Below are 20,344 nucleotides of genomic sequence, written 5' to 3' on the forward strand. Positions count from 1 at the left end.
AAATCATTATTTGTTCTTTTGTGTTGTGCGTACATTGTAATTTATTATTTATTTAAAGTATTATTTGTTTCGTTTTACTCATATAGCACATCTCTATCCAGCTGTGCTTACACATTTTATTCCAGGTAGAATTTCTTGATAAATCAGCTGCTTATTACCAGCTTACCCTCAAGTCTAAGAATTTGGAGTTGGAACACTAATTAGTAGTGCTGTTGACGGTGTTGTCTGACACAGTCCTTGTGATTTTAGCAATAAAGTCACTTTGTCACAGTGTTTGTTGCGTAAAAGGTCAGTAATCAGGCCACAGCTTTTCGCGGGTGATGACATTTGTGCTAATGCTTTATCTGCAGAAGATGATCTACTGCAGATACAGAGTTCACTGAAGAAGCCCAGCAGCAGCTCCTGGAAGTTGGACATTCACATTCATAACTGTCTGCACCCTCGTAGCTTTGGGGCTGTGAAGGAAGAATCAGATTTGATGTCTCCGCTGAAGGGGGGTCGTAAAATATCATTCTATGGAGAGAAACACTCAACTGTAGTGAACTATTTTTTGTTTTTAGTACAGCTTTGGATTCAGATTTCCCATACAGAAGCTGACAAACACTGACACCCACTGGCTGCTCTGTCAAAGTCACATTTGCTGTATTCACTGTTGCCGCATAGTGTTGCTGTGGCCATTGTTAGCTTCAGTGATAAAATTCACTCAAGTACACTACTGTTCAAACGTTTGGGGTCACCCATGAAAACCCATGAAAGCTCACACGTTTATTCATGTGCTAACATAGTTGCACAAGGGTTTTCTAATCATCAATTAGCCTTTCAACACCATTAGCTAACACAATGTATCATTAGAACACAGGAGTGATGGTTGCTGGAAATGTTCCTCTGTACCTCTATGGAGATATTCCATTAAAAATCAGCTGTTTCCAGCTAGAATAGTCATTTACCACATTAACAATGTCTAGACTGTATTTCTGATTAATTTAATGTCATCTTTATTGAAAAAAACTGCTTTTCTTTCAAAAATAAGGACATTTCTAAGTGACTTCAAACTTTTGAAGGGTAGTGTATGTCTGTGTAGATTCTCAGTCATCATGTGAATATGTCATGGGAATCGTAGTAGCTTCAGTAGAAATCATCCGGACTTCTCTTGAAGGTTCTTGAAGATGTTTCACCTTCATCCAAGAGGCTTCTTCGGTTTTGAAACGTCTGCTGAAGCTCCTACATTTACTCAAGTACTGAACTTGGGTCAAGTTTTGACATCTTATATTGTTTACTGTTTAAATTAGCCCATAAATCAGCTCAAATTAGCTGCATTTATTTAAAAAAAAAAAACAAAAAAAAAACAACAACAACAAAATATAGTAGCAATGCCATGAAATGATTGCTTATGCACTAATTCATCAATAATAACTACCAGATGTATTAATATAATAATGACACGGGTTGTTTGGTTGCAAAGTGAAAAACTTGAAAGATCAAACGTGCATTCCTGGTCTTCCTGAAAATAAAATGCAGTAATGTGTAGAGAATCTGGAGGTTTGTTGACCTGAAAAATTCAATAAATAAGAATCAGAGGAGAACAGATACTGACACATGGCAACATATCTATACGTTATTGAGTGGTGATGGCTATAAATCCATTAATCTGCATCATCAGAAACTAAAGGATGCAGTCAAGCCATAAATAGTGAGTTTAAGGCTCAGAATTTTTTAACAAAACAATAAAAAACATGTAATTTTGTATATGCAGGGCTTTTATTGAGTTCTTTTTTCCTCTGACACTAAAATTGTTTGAACTCACTTGAAATCTGACTAAATCTCTTGTTGTGCCTTGTATTTTCTCTCCTTCGCTGTCCTGTATTTCTATTACAGTTCGGTTAAGGATGCTCACAGATATGTTTTCCTGGTCAGACTGAGAATAGTCACTTCTCTTCTGTTTGTATACTACTATATTAAACAAATATTAGTCGCTAAAGAAGATATATTCTTATACACTAATCTACAAAACACATCAAAATAACATAAGACGGTAAAATGGGAACACTTACTTCTCATATAGTCACAAAATGTAAAGATATTATTATTGAGCTTTATCATGTACATTATTTAATTTGAAAATAACTGGTGTTTTTGAGCTTTTTTCTGTAATAAATATAAATAATTGTATTGTTATAGCTATGTGGTTGGTTTGACTGGGAAAAGATGATCCTCTATCAGGTGACCCAGTTCATCTGTATAAAGTGTTTTAAATCCTGTACTTATTGTTAATTATTGCATTTATTTCTATCATCACAATGTGCACAATTTACACTGAACTTTAGGTTCACTTAAAACATGCTCATCCAAAAAAAGATTTTGAACCAAGACTCTAAACCAACATTTTTCCACCCACAAACAGGATGATTAGCACCGTTCTAATAGCATTACTAATAGTTTAATTAAACAGACTCTCCATGGCTCCAGCTTCTGTCTGTGTGTGTTAAAGAACAGCTACATCATTAAGATAATGTGAAAATATCCCAGAAACTACTCAGCTGAAATTTGCCAAACCTCTGGGCTCTCTAAGATGCTGTAATTTGAGCTCCAGGGCTGGTTTCTCCTCCAGACTGCCCATTTCCTCCGACCAAGACACGCCGACAAAGTCCTGACTGTTCATCCTGCCGTGAAATTAGGTGAAAGGTGTCCAACATGAGGACTTCTCTCTACCACCTTCTGGTAAATATGAACGCTCTTTTGTTGCTGATTTCGATATCTTTGCATTCATTTTTGTATTTCTTCTTTCAAAAGTCAGCCTGTTGTTTGTTGGCTAGTCAGGAAATCCTGCTGGAAGGATCAGACAGTTGGTTTCACTGACTTGATGAATTTAATCAATCAGATAATCCCATTTCACTGATTAATCAATCACAGGTCCCTGCGCAGACTCAGTAAAAGGGGACTCCTGGCTGCATCTATCAATGGCAGAAGTTCCTGTCAAATCTGTGCTGCTGGGGTTAATGATTTGCTGGTTATCTCGTACTTAGTACTTGAGTGTGGAGTTTGGAGTCTGCCCTCCCTTCTGATAAAACATAATAGGAGAAGCTTGGACTTGCCTTCCTTTTTTCTGGCCTTTTGGTGCCACTTCAGCCGCTGACTCTTCTGTGTCGGTTTGGTTCATCTGGCTGCAGAGAGAGGACACACAATGTTGGCTCTTGTTGTGTTCTTGCTGTGTGCAGCCTCCTCCTTCTCCGCTTCAGCCAAAGGTGAGTTCAAGTGCGCCTGTTTTTCTCTGGGACCAGATAAAAGTTTGTGGGTTAAAGGACCAACAGGAGCTTTTAATTGATTATTTAATGAAGGTTGAATGAGTTTATTTGGGACAGAAAGACAGCTGCTTCTTCCTCAGTCAGTAGAAATGTATGACATCAAAACTTTGGCACTTTGCTGAAGGCTTCTTTACAGAAGAGAAGTTTGAAAATATGATTGATGGTGCTTCAGAGTATTTGTTTCTTTGAAATTTTAAAGCTTCATTTCTTTGAGTCAGTGAGACTTTGGAATCCCCAAATGAATGAATCCTGGAAGGAAAGAGCTCCGCATTCATCATAATGGAGGAGCTTCACATAGTGCTGTTTGGTGACATCACTGGCTGATAAGAATATAAGCCATAAATCAAATAAACAAGACAATAACTCATTATTTCCATTGGTGTTTTGCTTCCTTCATTATTTTGGCGGTTGTTGTCAGTGGGGCAAACTGACCTCAGATTTTGCTGTGGTGAATTCGGCTCCATGCTGAGCTGTGACTCGTGATGAAATCAAATACTGACACGTCAGTCTGTCTTCTCTCATGGCCTAATGTCATAGAGCTTGTCATTAATAGAGCAGAGGAGAGATTTTTGTCTTTGCTGCAACACGCCCAGTCAAATAGCTGCTGATTGAATCAGTTCTATATCCACTGTCCATTTCTGTGAAAGGAGTGAAAAACAAAAAGGAAGAGGAACGTGTTTGGTGATAATCCTGCTTTATTAACTGGTCTTTTATGTCAATGTGTGAAATAAGTTTGGGAAGCTACAGAGGTTACATGACTCATGGTAAAAACTGCATATTCTGATATACAGAAAGACCTGTCTTGGTCTCTCTGACAGTTTATTACAAAGATAATTTTTTGTGAAGATGTCACCTGTTGTTTGGAATGTAAGGCTGTCTCTTTTTATGGAAATTCAATGCAACAAGAATGGTGTTTGTTTAAACATCACAATTTCTTAGTGTAAACTTTCAGATCTGCTGGTTTGACTTCATTAATCACAACATTTGGTAATCCTTTCTTGTAAATTAACTATAATGCACTTAAAAGCATGAATTGCTTCAGAGCCCAGCTTATAACGCCCCCATTTATTAGTTTTACACTAATTTTACCAAGCAGAAACAATAAAGGAAGCTATTAAATTTAGCTTTATGCTTTCTAAAAAGCTTACACATTGTGTTTCAGGTATGATTTTCTGACAAACAGCAACTGCTTTTTACAAGCTTACCCTCAAATCTAAGAATTCGGGGGTTGAAATGCACCAACAAGAACATTTTTTTCAAAAATATGATCTCAAAAATTTAGCTACAAGTTATTTTCACAATGTTTGGTCCTAATATGAACAAAAAACAAATACTTGATAGCAAACAATGTACTTACTTATTTTGTACATTTAAAGTAACATAAAACATCACAAGTAAACAGTAAATGTTAATTTCAACAGATGAAAAAGAGTCTTTTAGCAGTGATACTGATCTCTAAAAAGTCTGAGCACAGACTACTCTCACTCATCTCCTCAGCTCACCAGCTGTGCTTCCTGTGTTTCTTCAGGTGTTGCTGCTGGACCCCGACTGAACAACAACCAGCTGTACAAATTCAGCTACACCACTGAGGTCCTGATAGACAAGGCCAGGGGGTCAAAGGAGGGCAGCGCTGGCTACAGGATCTCAAGTGATGTGGATGTTAATCTGGTTTGGAGAGATCCGAGCAGCAAGGATGACCAGCTGATTAAACTGGCGGTATGTGTGTCCAGTTTTCCACATTTAAATATTAAACCAAGTGAAATTTAAGATTGAATAATGAACATAATGTTCCTGACTACAAATCTGTCTTCAATAAAACTGGTAGTTGAGCCTGCATTCTTTGTTTTCGTCACAGTAGCCGATGTTGACAAAGTTCAACAAAGCATTAATTAAAATGAACAAATCTCTCTTCATTAGATGTCAAATTTGAGGATTGAGCCTGTGTCTCAGACATCAGAGAAGAAGAACATCCTCCATGGAGCCACAACTGAGAGTGTTTTGGGGAAAACCAAACTTGCTGCTCTGACAAAACCTTTCTTGTTGCATCTGAAAAATGGAAAGGTAAGAGCATTAACACTGCCACTACTTCTTGCACTCCTTACTTATTTAATTCATTTAGCCAGTGCTTTTAGAGAATTATATTTTAAATGATAGGCCTTGGTATAGATTAGAAGACAGAATAGAAAAAGTAAGTGTTGTTCACCCCTTGTTTTGTCAACTAGAAATAAGACATCTTTTACCATAGTAAACATCAGAGTCGTCTGTCTTCTCTATAAGCACCAAACAACATCAGCACTTCCTGAATATTACGTCTGTTTTGCTTTCTGTCAGTTTCAAATCTTGTACATGAAAGACAGGTTGACACAAGTAATGTTAGAAAATCAACATTGCACTTCTTGCATGCACAGCATTGTTGTTGTCTTCGGAGAAATAATCTGGCCGTGCTGGAGTGGTGACGCTGGCAGGGAAGATACCAGACAGATGTGTATCATTGTGCAAAGGTCACCATGTTCAGAGGATCAATGAATGAATGAATTTATATGTCTTAAGTCATTCGTGTGGGCAGATAGAAAAGGATCTTATCAGGTGCGAGACGTTGGAGCCTGAGTCAAGAATGTGTGATTGCCGTTCAGATGAACTGATTGTTCGATATGCTACTAATAAACTACTAACAATGTTGAAACAAAATTGCTGGCGTGACTAAAATCCACGTTGCATTGTGGTTTTGAGTTCAATAAGGGTTCATAAGTTGTGACTAATGGCTGTAGTACTAGTTAATAAATCCTTTAATGATGCTTTATATCATAGCCATGTAAATTGCTTATAAGCCATGGTCAGGAAAAACATTTGGGTTGCCAGGTTGGTGAATACATATATCATTTATTTACAGCTTCTGAAATGTTTCTTAATAGAATACAGCGTTTATATTTACTGGGGCTATCGAGTGATTCAAAAATTAAATAATAATTATTAGCATACATTTGTAAATGCATGCTAATAGTAGTACAATTTACAAAATAGTATTTTGTAAATTGTAATTTTACCAAAATAAAAGGTGCAAATGAGATGAGAACTAGATGTTATGTTCAGCTGAGAAGACACAATATACTTCATGGGTCATTCCAGAATTGGAGGACATCTTACGTTCCACCCATCAAATTTCAAATAACCCATGTACAAAATACTAGAACTTGCAGTCGTGTAAATTTATTTATCCTGAGACCAAATCTTTAAAAAAAAAAATAGGAGAAAAGAATGTTTGAAAATATTATAAAAATACCAAATAAGTCTGGAGTTCCCCATAAAATACTATTTTTCTCTTGTCCCACCCCCCTGATGACCAAATTGAATCTCAAATAAAACAGTTAAAATGAAATTTAAATCTCCTTTTTTTGGTATTTTTTTCCCATTGATGTCTCTTTTAATTGTGGGAACATTTTTTAAAATCAACATAATATTTTAAATAATAATTATTATGCATGGGACATGTGTCCCACAAGAGCAAACAACAAATAAAACATGGAATAAAAATGGTACCATTGATGTGTAAGCTGAGCCAGTCAAGCCTTTGATAGTTCATTACCTATTATTGATGAATATGAAGCAGAAAATTGTAAAAGAGAGTATAAGAGTTATGCCTGACTGTAGTGTCTCTTCGGTCATTGATTTAACAATCAAAATGTCATTTCTGTGTATTAAATTTACATACGTCAAAGATTCCTCCATGCAAGTGATCCCTTCCCAACTTAAACGGGCTCAGATGTAACGCTACACCATTTCATCCTCTAGAATGTGCAGATCTATAAAATCCCAACTTAACTCAGTGCAGCTCGAGCACACCAGCTCACCTACAACTCTGCTCAAACCCTACAAATCTGTCAGGTTGTAATGCTGGAGTAATTCAATCATATGTGTTTAAATCAGAAACATATTCCAAACAGTGGACAGGATTGGTTTTGTAGGTTTGTTACATATGGAACAGCAAAAGTCTGAATCTCTGTTTTTGAGACTGTAATTGGTGCACTGCAAGGTGTAAATGCTGAGCTATAATCTACTTGTTTTGCCTATGATGTATCTTCTACAATACAAAAACACACCATGTAGGCATGTTAACAAGGTAAAAGTCTCGAATATCTCAGCACTGGGGTCTTTAAATCTCATTAAAACCATATTCCATCTCTAATATTCACCCAAGAAATTTTCAGAATGTCAAGAATTATAACAGGAATTTGGTGTTAAGCACTTCTTGTTGGAGCTCCAGTCAAGCACTAACCAAATTAGTCATTAAATGTTTTGAACAAACTGATTCTAGTGATTCGGATTCTGAGAAGAACTGCTTTGAACATCACTATCATTTAACTTGCAGCTTACACTACAGGTGATTTATTGGGTTAAATAAAAACCTGTCTTCTTTGTCTTCTTGACTCATATGGCCACTGGATAACAACATTGTGATACATTACTGACACCAACTGGAATGGAGTGTGGCTTGGAAATACAACAATACATACATTCACTATTTCTAATAATAAATAACCGAAAAGGATAAAACCTGTTTTTCTTACAGCATTAGCACATAATTATGACCTTCTATATTCAATAATTACATGTATTAAGTCTTAATTACCAAATTAACTCAATCAGTGTCAGTAAACAAAAATTTTGCAACCTGCCAACTCAAAATTTGTTCTTTCCATTAGCTTATAACATACAAGCGAAGCATTTATAAGTACTTTGTCAACTGTTAAACCAACAATTATTCCTTAACAATGTTTTATAACAGATTTCTGTAAGAAAGAGCTAAAATTTCTCTCCATGCAGGTTCACTTTAGAATCGAGTCGTGAGTGTGTGTGAAACAGGATAGATGAGTGTCTCCCCTGGTGTTGTTGGATTGTTTATACCGACGGCTGGCCGTGGAAGGAAAAACACACAGAGTAGCAGTGGACAGTCTATTTATGGTGGTCCTATCTGATATGCTGGTTGGACGCCACAAATAAATTGCATACTGTATAGGAAACACTGTAGGACGATGTAATCGGCTGTTTTCTACACTCGTGACCGGGACACAGAGTCCATTATTGAACCAAACTGTAGAAATTCATGTTGTGACATAATATTTTTCAGTGTTGGTTCAGTGTGACCTGATTGTTTAAACTAGCAGCGCTTGGGAAATATGCAAAGAGTAAAATAGGTTTCAGTTAGTGATTCTCAATGCAGGTCAGTGCTGCATGTGTAAACTAAAAAAAACTCTCCTTTACTTGGTTTGTCCATCTGAGTTTCTTTTTCAAATATAATATGTCCAACAAGTCTTTAATAACTAACTTAAAGGAATCTTTAACAAGTGTGTCAATTTATGTTGAAAGTAAATATATATATTACCATTCAAAAGTTTGGGGTCACTTAAAAATGTCCTTATTTTTGAAATAAAAGCTTTTTTTAAAAAGGCAAAGATAACATTAAATTAATCAGAAATCCAGTCTAGACATTGTTAATGTGTTAAATGACTATTCTAGCTGGAAACGGCTGATTTTTAATGGAATATCTACATAGAGGTACAGATCTCCCTAGGGATACAGAGGAACATTTCCAGCAACCATCACTCCTGTGTTCTAATGCTACATTGTGTTAGCTAATGGTGCTGAAAGGCTAATTGATGATTAGAAAACCCTTGTGCAATTATGTTAGCAAACAACAAACAGTAGTGTATACACACAATATTTTCAGGTTATTAAAAAGTATTCTGGCTCAAACATCAAGTATCAGACTCTCAGTTCTAGTTTCTCCAGTTGGGATTAACTTGTTTATTGATGTCATGTGCTGATACCAAAGTATTATGGTATTGTTTTTAATCTGCGCTTCAAAGAATAAAATTTATTCCTGCATGTCATGTGAATAGTCTCTGATGTCATAACTATGCACACGTTTCCGAACACAAGTGTGCAAAGGAAAACTGACACCCTGACAGCCTTTGTGACTTGTAGCCGGTTCAGCACTGAAGGTTGTTTTCCTCAGCGGCTTCTGCAACTGTTTGTCAAAGCGCCTCGATGTACACAGTTTAAAAGCCTTAATGTGTGTCTGTCTTTGCACTCATTTGCTGTAGGCAAAAGCATTTTATTCCTACTGGGAAGAACCTACAACCATCAAGAATCTGAAAAGAGGCCTGGCAAGCTTATTGCAAGTGCAGCTCAACACTGGGAAGGTTGTCGAGGTAAACGGCACAATAATTATCTCGTCGCATTAATTTTTTTTATCATATTCGAATACGGTGAACTAATGTAAACAAACATGACTTGTGTCTTTAAACAGAATGATGTATCTGGGCGGTGTACGGTCGAGTACAAGGCAGTTAAAGGTCAAGTAACAAGAACCAAGATCCTGGAGACGTGTAATACTGCAGAGACTGGATTTACGACGCACAGTAAGGTTGGTCAGCATCCAGACCAGCTCAGTATGTTAAGATGTGAATTTTTGCGAATAGTCAACGCATATGTCAAAAATGTCACCCCCCTCCTCAGGTCCTGGGTGTGAGCTCGAAGGCCAGTTCTGTTACGGTGTTCACGCTCGAAGACGGTTTCATCCGCTCTGCCGTGGCTGAAGAAACACACACACTGGCTGTCAATGTTCGCAAATCCACTGCAGCTAAAGTCGTGTCCAGGTAAATGCCTCAATGAGGAGTTAATCTGACGCTCCGTGTCTCGCAGCTGCAACATTTTAAATCTGTGTTCCTCTCCTTCCCAGACAAACACTCACTTTGGTGGGAAAAGAGGCCGGCCCAGTGGAGGCTGCTGGGAAAGACGTTGCTGGCGTTGTCAAGTCAGTTGATACCAAACTGGCAGCTGTTGGTATTGTGGCTGAGAAGGTCAAATCCCAGTGCAAAGGCTGTCCATCAGTGCGTAACCTGCTCACTGTCACACAAATACTTAGTTTTATGTTACACAGACCACTGACCCATTTAGCAGATGGTCCTATTAGAGTTTGGAGCTCCATCCTGCAAAACACTACATACAAAAAGTCAGTCTGATTGCTGAACCACATTATTTGAAGGCCCAAGTGAAAGTGAGCACAACTGAAGTGTAGGAAATAAAGGGATTAGTGCATGCTCACTTTCACTTTAATCATACTGGCAGTCTGCACATGTAGAACTAATCTTTTTGGGATCTTATTCCTATGTGTTGTGCTGAATAAATCATATACAATAAAATAAAAATGTAATTTTATTCATCATTCAACACACTATTATGTCACACTATTATGTCTTTCTAGCTGCCACAAATAGCAAATCTCTTTCCAGTCACTATTTCTGTATTTGTAAGTCATTATTTCTTGCAGATTAGGAAAAAGTCACTTTACTATTCTCGCCCCCTGCTTCGTCAGTTCTTTTAGAAAAAGGAGTTGAGCAGTTAGAGGTTATTATTACAAAATGACTCCAAATAGCAGTGTATTAGTAAACAGATACTGTATATTTATGTACTGTAATTACCAACTGAAGACGATCTTTCCTCTAATCCCTTCTCCCATGCATTTCCCTCTTAGCTTTTTGAACATTGGCAAGCTGAAAAGAAGCAGCTGGAGCCAGCGAGCCTGTCCAAAGCCACGGCTCCTCGCAGCTTCCTGGCCCTCATCCAAAGCATTAGGAAGGCGTCCAAAGACGAGATCCTCAAAGTGCTGAAGAGTGCCGACAAGGCATCTCTGTAAGCAAGCCCCTCCTCCTCTTCTACATCTTATTTACTTCCAACTGACACAGAGCTGTTTTGCTGAATGATTTTAACTTTTATGATTGCTTAAGTTATCTTAACCCTCCGTATTAATGTCTATCTGCTGGTGTTAGACCTCAGGTGGTGGATGCTGTGACTTCCTCCCAGACTACTGCATCTCTCGATGCCATGCTTGAATTCCTGAACTTCACCGACGCCAAAGGTTTGGTCCTGCAGGAGAGGTTTCTCTACGCATGTGGCTTTGCCTCACATCCAAATGAGAGAATGCTTGAGGCTCTGCTGGTAAGTATCCTGTTTAGGTAAAGTGTAACGGCTCCTGTCATGTAATACATACCAGTGGTTTGTAAGAAGAAAAGGTCAACTGCACTCGCTGTGAATTACAGTTAGGTGTTCCTCCATAGACAAGATAAAAAGTGTTTTCTGAGAAGAAAGCACCTCAGATTTTCATTGAATGAGTAGATTATGTTTTAAAGTAATAGTAAAAAATGATCAAGGCATGTGTTTTTTCTTTAGAGTACCACCTTACTGGTGAATATACACTATCATCCAAAATGTTTGGAGTTACTTAGAAATGTCTTTATTTTTGCAAGAAAAGCCCTTTTTTCAATGAAGATAACATTAAATTAATCAGAAAGAGTCCAGACAGTGTTAATGTAGTAAATGACTATTCTAACTATAAACAGCTGATTTTTAATGGAATATCTACATAGAGGTACAGAGGAACATTTCCAGCAACCATCACTCCTGTGTTCTAATGCTACATTGTGTTAGCTAATGGTGTTGAAAGGCTAATTGATGGTTAGAAAACCCTTGTGCAATTATGATGGCATATGAATGAAAATGTGAATTTTCATGGAAAACATGAAATTGTTTGGGCGACCCCAAACATGTGAACGGTAGTGTAAGTTTGCAAAACCATCTAATAGCACTTAAATTCTGTGCCTACGGTCAGTGTTTTTGGTAAATTCTAATGAGAAAGGTTTTCTTTTTTAGGATATTTCCAAAGGAAAGATCGGCAGCACCGACATCAAAGAATCAGTGGTGATCATTATGGGAGCCTTGGTCCACAAGCTGTGTCAGAAAGGAGGGTGTAATTTACCGGTGAGCTTCTAACTTAGAATTTGGTGCTGATTATAAAACTAATTTGCAGAACAGAAAGTGTCTATTTCCTCTGTGGAGAGTATTGGAAATATAACCAAAGTTGACTGACTGTCTGACCTCGTGCTGTTTGTTTACCTCTCAGACGGTGGTGAAGGTGAAGAAGATGATTTTAGATGGTCCCAAGAGCACAAACGAAGAATCTGAGGTCCAGATGTACCTGTTGGCCCTAAAGAACTCTCTGCTCCTGGAGGCCATTCCCATATTTACCAAATACGCAGAGTCCGAGGTGGGAGCTTACTGCACTATCGCTCTGACTGCCCTGCAGAGATATGATGTCAGCCTTATGACCAGTGAGGTAAGACATGGTGTATGGGAGAGTTTATTCAGTATCTTACTGCTATGGGGAAGGATTTAAACTGACACCAAATATTTCTCTATCATCTGTGTTTTCTAGGTGAAACAGACAGTGAACAGGGTGTATCACCAGAATCGCCGAATCTATGAGAAAAACGTGAGAGCTGCCGCTGCTGACGTCATCCTGAGCAGCAACCCGTCATACATGGAGATCAAGAACCTGCTTCTGTCCATCGGAAACCTGCCCCACGAAATGAACAAGTACATGCTGTCCAAGATCCAGGACATAATCCGCTTCCAGATGCCTGCCAGGTGTGTTAAAGAGATGGACAAAAATGATTCACAGCTATGCAGATGACATATTATAACCCTCTATTCTATTTTTTGTGTTATTTCAGCAAAGTTCTACGACAAGCTATGAAGGACATGATTTCACATAACTATGACCGTTTTGCAAAAGTCGGCTCATCATCTGCTTATTCAGGATTCATGGCACGTAAGTAACAAACCCTCATCTGAGCTAACATTGGAAAAAGATGTTACAATTCTTGCTGTGTCGACTAAAGCAAAACACCATTTTGCAGAACACTTATTCCTCCATGTTTTAAGCAATCAGATCTGTAACATCACAGCTACATGCAACTTCCAATGTTGAGCATGTGCATAAGAGCAAGTAACAATACAATTCTTCTCCCTACAGAATCTGCTGATGTGAGCTCCACGTACAGTTTGGACATCCTATATTCAGGCTCTGGGATCCTGAGAAGAAGCAACATGAATATTTATGGTGCTAGTAATGGAGCAATGCTACATGGACTGCAGGTAAACATACAATGTTTGATTTAAAATTGGCAACTCTTGGAAATTTGTATGAAATTTTCATGTAGATTAAGCGAAATATTGGAACAGATTTGTGTTAAATATCTCCTCGGCGCTTCCTCTCGTCTTCCAGGTGGCAATCGAGGCCCAGGGTCTGGAGTCACTGATTGCTGCCACACCTGATGAAGGGGAAGAAGACCTGGAGTCGTTCGCTGGAATGTCGGCTCTGCTGTTTGACGTCCAGCTGCGACCGGTCACCTTCTTCAAGGGTTACAGTGATCTCATGTCCAAAATGTTCTCCATGACCGGAGAGCCCATGAACGTAGTGAAGGGTCTCATCCTGCTGTCTGATCATTCTGAGGTAAGAAGTCATGTTAAGATCCCAATAATGCTCAGGACGTATTGATTCACCTTCAAAACAGTATTAGGTCTGCAGTTGAGCTTCATTGAGATAGTCTTTAGGAAAACAACAGCATTGATCTCTTGTTGGAAAAGCTTGAAAAGACACCAGTTTACATTCAGTAGCTGAGCAGAAATAGTGAGATTGTTGCTACATCATACTGCCACGTGGATGATTGGGTGTGTAATGTGTAGACTTTGACACCACAGATGGAGGTCAGGGAGATTCAGCACAACCTCGACAGTAAAATGTAACAAAGTAGCTTTAAAACGTACTGAAGAAAAATTCAATTCAAATATGAATATAATTTTAAAATATATGAAGTAGATCAGAAAAAGCTCGAGTCATGCTGTGGAGCTGCAGAGATAGTAAATGATCGAACTTAGTAGCTTCACATGTTGAGCTAAATGACGTAAGTGCGAGTCGTTTGAAGATGTGTAAAGCTGATACAAGGATGTGGCATTTCTGACTGTTAGGGATTGGAACAGGTAGATCAGCTGCACATGTGAAGTTGTTGGTCGTCAGCCTGGCTGGGAGGCTATATAAAGAGGGTTTTGACTCTCATCTCAGTTGGGGATGGTGGCTGAGCAGGTTCAGCACCATCAGCTGGCTTTCTTTGGGAATAGTGAGTTTGAGTGTCTGAATGTAAGAATGAAGTTATTCTTTGCTTTTCTTTTTTCAAACAACCCCTAACAAAACTAGTGACTCCCACATGTGTTGTGTTTTGGGTCATATATTTTAGTTGTAGTGGCAGTTGGAACAAATCTCACTATCACCTTTTAGAAAACAAAGACCCATTTTTATTTTTAATCCCATTTTCGGTGTGCAACTTCCCCATTTATGACCTTAGACATCTTATGTTGTGTTCTGGGGGGGAGGAAACATAACACTGACCAGATGAAATGTTGCACACAGTAATGCTATTGTAATCTAAATTCTGCAGTTTTTTAAGGATACGGTTGATATTTTTCTTTATTTTTATTTTCAATGGATTCCATGAAAACCATAGATCCATTCCTCAATACTCAAAACTTAGTCTGTGACAGCAGCTCCAAGGCTATTAGTTACTCATGAAGATTTAAATCTTTAAAAATAGGTCACGCACATATATATATATATATATATATATATATATATATATATATATATGTATATATATATATATATATATATATATATATATATATATATATATATATATATATATAAAAATAAAAAAAGCTAAATAATTGTGTAAAATGTCTGAGCACTGTCGTGTTAGCAAATGTTACTCTAACAGGTTTATTTGTGGAAATAACAATAATAATAACTAGAAAAGCACTCAGAGAGCACAGTACTCCACCAAGGCTGCTCAGTCGTTGTATCCTTTCCAACTGCTGAAATCTTTAAAAAATCCAGACTAGAAGCCGCATCACTGTCAAAATGTAATCAATTGGTCCTTGTGTCATTTCTGACCTTCCCTGAAAATTTCGTCCGTTAAGTCCGTTAATCCATTTTTGAGTAATGTTGCTAACAGACAAACAAACAAACAGCAATCATCACAAAACTCCACTGAGGCCTAATAATGCAACAGTAAGAGTAAAATACAGTGTAACTCAACAGCCAAAAATAAGTTAAGACCTAACATGAAAAGAGCATTTATACTAAAGCTTTCCAGTACAGTTTTTGTTTGGAGTCTCACTGCTGCATTTTGTACAACTTGGAGTTGACTGATTCATTTCTCGTTTATATCTACCATTACAGTAGCCCAACCATGAATGATTAAAACTCAGTATTTATTGTATCCTAGTACGAGTCCTCACATTGTAGTAGCATGAATGGATGGCCTTGTTATAGTCTGTTTAAGGTTAGCGTCAAAGAGCACTAACCTCATGGTAATAACAAACATAAAGATCTATCAGCCTTAACCTGTAAACATATTCTCCATGATCAAGGGAATCTTAATTTTCAGTGTAAAACGTCTTTTAATGTGTCCTTTTGTCCTGCAGGTCATCCAGCTGCAGTCCGGCCTGAAAGCAAATGCAGAGTTTCAAGGAGGGTTAGCCATTGACATTTCTGGAGGCATGGAGATCAGTCTGTGGTACAGAGAGTCCAAGACCAGTGTCAACAACAGGTACAGTCCAGAGACAATTAAACAATTAACTTTCCACGTAGCTCAATCAGAGCATCTGTAAAGCTTTCACGTTTTGTTATGTACTATGTTTTTGGCTCACAGCCTAAAGTGCAGCAGTGGAACGTGATAGATTATCTCTGTGAGTTTGTGAAGTACTGTAGGTACTGTATGTTGTAACACACTTGCAGGTCAAAGGCCCTTTTGATAGACGTGCAATTCTTAGAACGCAGTCTTTGTGAGTGAAACGAAAGCAACTTTAGAGGCTTTGGTCATGTCGCTCTACTGCAAATAGATTTCTGTTGATGTTGGATTTACGTGAACTTTAGAGGGTCTATAAGTGTTTGCCTGATTCATTTGTTCCACTGGCACGTTGGCCACGCTCCAGTATTGTGTTCACGCTCCATCTCATTTCAAGGTTCGTAGAGGCATGACGTCAGTTCTGTCTGGTTCTCTATTTTAAAACATTACAGTCAATGCACAACAGTAGCCGCTGAAAATGGAGCACATCATCATGCTGGTATCAGTTAGCTCGCGGCATCTGGTGATGAAACAGGGTTTAAAGAGTAATGGCATAGATTTTTAACATTCAAATGCAGTTGGATTATCCTGTACGAGACAGGGCTGAATATGAAGATCTTCTGTTGATAACATTCAAACCAAACCATTTAGTGTCAAACTGTGGCACTGAATTAAACTCTCATGAGTTTTGTTATAAATAGTAAAACTCTGCATGAAAAACAAACCAATATGGAGTCCTAGAACTGCATAATTAGAGATACACTGAGATTGTAACTGTACACTATTAAAAATACAACTTTAGTGAAAGCCACTATGTGCCAATGACACAAACGACTTAAATCTACTTCCTTTAAAGAGAATTATGGTGGATCTAAGTATTTAAACAGAAGGCAGAGCTGTCAGATTCCTGTATTTTCTGGACTGTCACATAGTTTCTCAAACATTGTCAAGGGTAACATCTTGAATTTGGACTTGCGAATTATTTGTGTGACGGGGAATGGCAGAGGCAGGTGAATGGATCAGCATAGTTGTACCTCTTCCACTCTGATAATAGACTGGCAGGCTATCTATAGCAGCAGAACAAACCACACTGGCATCTCTGCCAAGGCATGTCTCCCTGGGCAAAGTTACAGAGGTTGGATTTTCTGCTGGTTGGCGCACACTTTGATTTGACACATAAAGGGGAAGTTGTTGCATGGTGGTTAAACTACACTTGTTAGTGTCTGACCTTTACAGTGCTTTTAAGACACTGAAAGAAACTGTGTGGGACAAACACATGGTCACGGTAGTCAAAGCAGTTATATCCAGGCTACAGAAAGTACAAGCCATTGATTGCTTACCGGTTAACTGCTTTAAAAAGAATTTAAGATATGTTTACTTAGGTAAATGGCTGTGGTCTGAGCAACATTACTGCTGTCTACCAACAAAATATAATGTACTCTTAATTAAAACAAAATAATAAATAAATGAACAATAATACATTTATTATTATTATTATTATTATTATTATTATTATTATTATTATTATATAAAGAGAAAATTACTTACACACACACACACACACACACACACACACACACACACACACACACACACACACACACACACACACACACACACACACACACACACACACACACACACGTCTCTGGTTATTTGCACATTACTACTTGCACAGTTCTTATTTCATTTATATTTTTCTGCCTGTTTGCACACCATCTACACTGTTTTTTGGGCTTTTTTGCTTTAGTATATACATTCTGTACATGATTGTGCCTTTATATTTTTATATATGTCTATAACCATTGCATACTCTGCTCTTATCTTTTTATTTCTGTATATCTGTATGTTTAATATGCTGCTGGTTTCTTGAATTTCCCTTGGGATCAATAAAATACCTACCGACCATATTACATACAAAAAAAGCATTTATGGAAAAATTACACATAATTTTAGGATATTTGTATGCATGTACTTATATGCAATATGCAAGTGGGTTTTTTTGTTTGTTTTGCTTTAAATAGATATCTCACTGGAGAAATGTACTACATAACATGCAAATATATATATATATATATATATATATATATATATATATATATATATATATATATATATACATATTTATATATACATATATATATATATATATAAAATCCTAACTATTTCATATGTTTAAAAAATCACAGAAAACATATGGTAAATCAAATATAAACTAAAAAACTAATTAGCATGCAGTATGAAAATATAAACATTAGTTACTGTATAGTTTTTTCTCCTTTATCCTGATTAATGTAAAAATGGGTGGATTGTGAGTGCAGCTGAAGTGGGTCATACAAACGTCTCTGGGTCATAATTAATTATACATAACTTTAAGTCATAACAGAATGTAAACAGGTCAGTTATATAAAAAATTAACCCCATGTACAGTCGTCACGAATGGGGAAAGTAGCTATAGAGACCAAAACTAGTGTTTTAACCAGGCTCTAAACATGATTATTTCTTCTATCAAGTTGAGCATTTTAACACGGAGATCTGTGGTGATTGACTCATTTTTGGAGACAGCCTCAAGCGGTCGTTTGTAGAACTGCATTACAACATTGGGTTAATATTTCAGCTCCAGAGGTTGTTGCTTGGGGGATACTGTAAATGGTTTGGGGGCATTTAAAACTTTTTTAGTATGTTACATTTTACGTAATGCATAGACTTGTCTGTATTGTTACATCACTTTTTTATTATGCTCTTTGATTAGTTCAATTAAGGTTTTACAATTTCATAAATATAAAGACTAAGTCATTTTAAGCCACATATTTTCATGGGAACAATCAGTGCAACTCAATCACTAGTTTCTTTTTTTTTGTTTGTTTGTTTTACTTTTTTGTAAATTTTTTTTTTTTTTTAAGTGTAAGTATACAGCTGTGTGGATGTCGTCACTGATTTTATTTTGAGTTCAACTCATTCAACTTGGGTTTTTTTCTTGGTTTTTGTTTTCAGAGGAGCGTTAGTGGTCACTGGTAACATTACTGTGGACATGGACTTTTTGAGAACGGGCGTGGAGGTCAGCTTTGAAACAGAGGCGGCGCTGGACTTCATCACCACTGTCCAGTTCTCTGAATACCCCTTCCTGGTGTGCATGCAGATGGACAAAACTACCTTCCCAGTCAGGTACTGTTTAAACCAGTCTCTAAAAAATATACACTACCATTCAAAAGTTTGGGGTCACTTAGAAATGTCCTTATTTTTGAAAGAAAAGCAGTTTTTTTTTCAATGAAGATAACATTAAATGAATCAGAAACATTGTTAATGTGGTAAATGACTATTCTAGCTGGAAACTGCTGATTTTTAATGGAATATCTCCATAGGGGTACAGAGGAACATTTCCAGCAACCATCACTCCTGTGTTCTAATGCTACATTGTGTTAGCTAATGGTGTTGAAAGGCTAATTGATGATTAGAAAACCCTTGTGCAATTATGTTAGCACATGAATAAAAGTGTGAATTTTCATGGAAAACATGAAATTGTCTGGATGACCCCAAACTTTTGAACGGCAGTGTACTTTTTTTTTTTTTTTTTTTTTTACTATTATTAAATCAGCTCATACAAAATCTGTTTGTAAATCTTCTTCTTTCAGTGAATATCTGACCAAATATGAGCGTCTATCATCAGGGAAGAGCATTAAATCGCGGAAAGGCAGAAAGATGCTCATCCCCGGCTCTGAGTTCCCACTTCACCAGGAGAACTCAAACATGTGCAAGAAAGTTTTCGACTCCAGCTGGTAAAGAAGATACCACAAACTATCAGAAGAGTTCATTGCATTCAGGGACAGCTATCACACCTCTACAGTGAAACGGCAGGCAACTCAAGCAACAAAAGACCATAAGACAGAAAAGTGGTAAATGTGTATCTTTTTTTTCTTTTTTTAGCGACACATGCAATGTTTACATTCCTGTGAGTATTTAAGTCATTTTGATTCAACCTTGTTTTTAAAATCAGGAATTCTTGCATTGTCTTCTTGTGGATTTCCTTGATAAAAATGTATTTATGATGGGCACATTCAGGATGTATGTTTTATTTGATGTGCAACATGAATAATACCACTGTAATTTCCCCCCCAGCACGGTTACAGTGAAAAGGAACATTGTAAATATCAGACTGGAGACAGTGGATTGAATAGAAAGGCTCCTTTCCCTTAACATTCCGATGTTTTTTAATTAAATGTGTTTATAAGGAGGAGCAATTTATTGTCTTATGTCACTGTATCACCATCCACACACCTGAAATAACTTATGTTCCACAGTAATGCTGTTAATTAATTCCATTTTTATAATCTCGTTGGCGATTTTTTTTAAGAGTAGCTTCTCCAGAGGTGAGAGATATGTTTGTTGAATCTACAAAGACAAATCCACTTGAATTTATTTTTTTGTACAAGGCTGTAATTGCTGCATGTGTGAAGATGACGTGTTTCTGTATTTAGGAATCTTTATAATTGGCTGACAATAAATATACACTGGAAACATGCA

The 20,344-nt window shown here is 37.2% G+C and overlaps 1 protein-coding gene across 1 annotated transcript; it reads left to right on the forward strand.

Annotated features, from left to right (window-relative positions):
* The first annotated feature begins 3,069 nt into the window (after positions 1-3,069).
* Positions 3,070-20,344, forward strand: mttp (microsomal triglyceride transfer protein). Its single transcript, XM_023280360.3, has 18 exons — positions 3,070-3,242; positions 4,831-5,018; positions 5,220-5,363; positions 9,404-9,511; positions 9,610-9,726; positions 9,819-9,958; positions 10,042-10,192; positions 10,837-10,994; positions 11,132-11,300; positions 12,012-12,119; positions 12,262-12,474; positions 12,574-12,785; positions 12,872-12,969; positions 13,174-13,295; positions 13,426-13,653; positions 15,681-15,805; positions 18,818-18,988; positions 19,456-20,344. The coding sequence occupies exons 1-18, from the start codon at positions 3,182-3,184 to the stop codon at positions 19,601-19,603; spliced, it is 2,661 nt and encodes an 886-aa protein (XP_023136128.1). The 5' UTR covers positions 3,070-3,181; the 3' UTR covers positions 19,604-20,344.

The sequence above is a fragment of the Amphiprion ocellaris genome, chromosome 4 (assembly GCF_022539595.1).
Source record: "Amphiprion ocellaris isolate individual 3 ecotype Okinawa chromosome 4, ASM2253959v1, whole genome shotgun sequence".
In the NCBI taxonomy this organism is placed as follows: domain Eukaryota; kingdom Metazoa; phylum Chordata; class Actinopteri; family Pomacentridae; genus Amphiprion; species Amphiprion ocellaris.

Bases quoted from the DNA above. Each gene is read 5' to 3' on its own strand.
- mttp (XM_023280360.3), top strand. From the start codon at position 3,182: ATGTTGGCTCTTGTTGTGTTCTTGCTGTGTGCAGCCTCCTCCTTCTCC. The intron at 3,243-4,830 runs GTGAGTTCAAGT...GTGTTTCTTCAG, and splicing joins CTTCTCCGCTTCAGCCAAAG to GTGTTGCTGCTGGACCCCGA. The intron at 9,512-9,609 runs GTAAACGGCACA...GTCTTTAAACAG, and splicing joins ACACTGGGAAGGTTGTCGAG to AATGATGTATCTGGGCGGTG.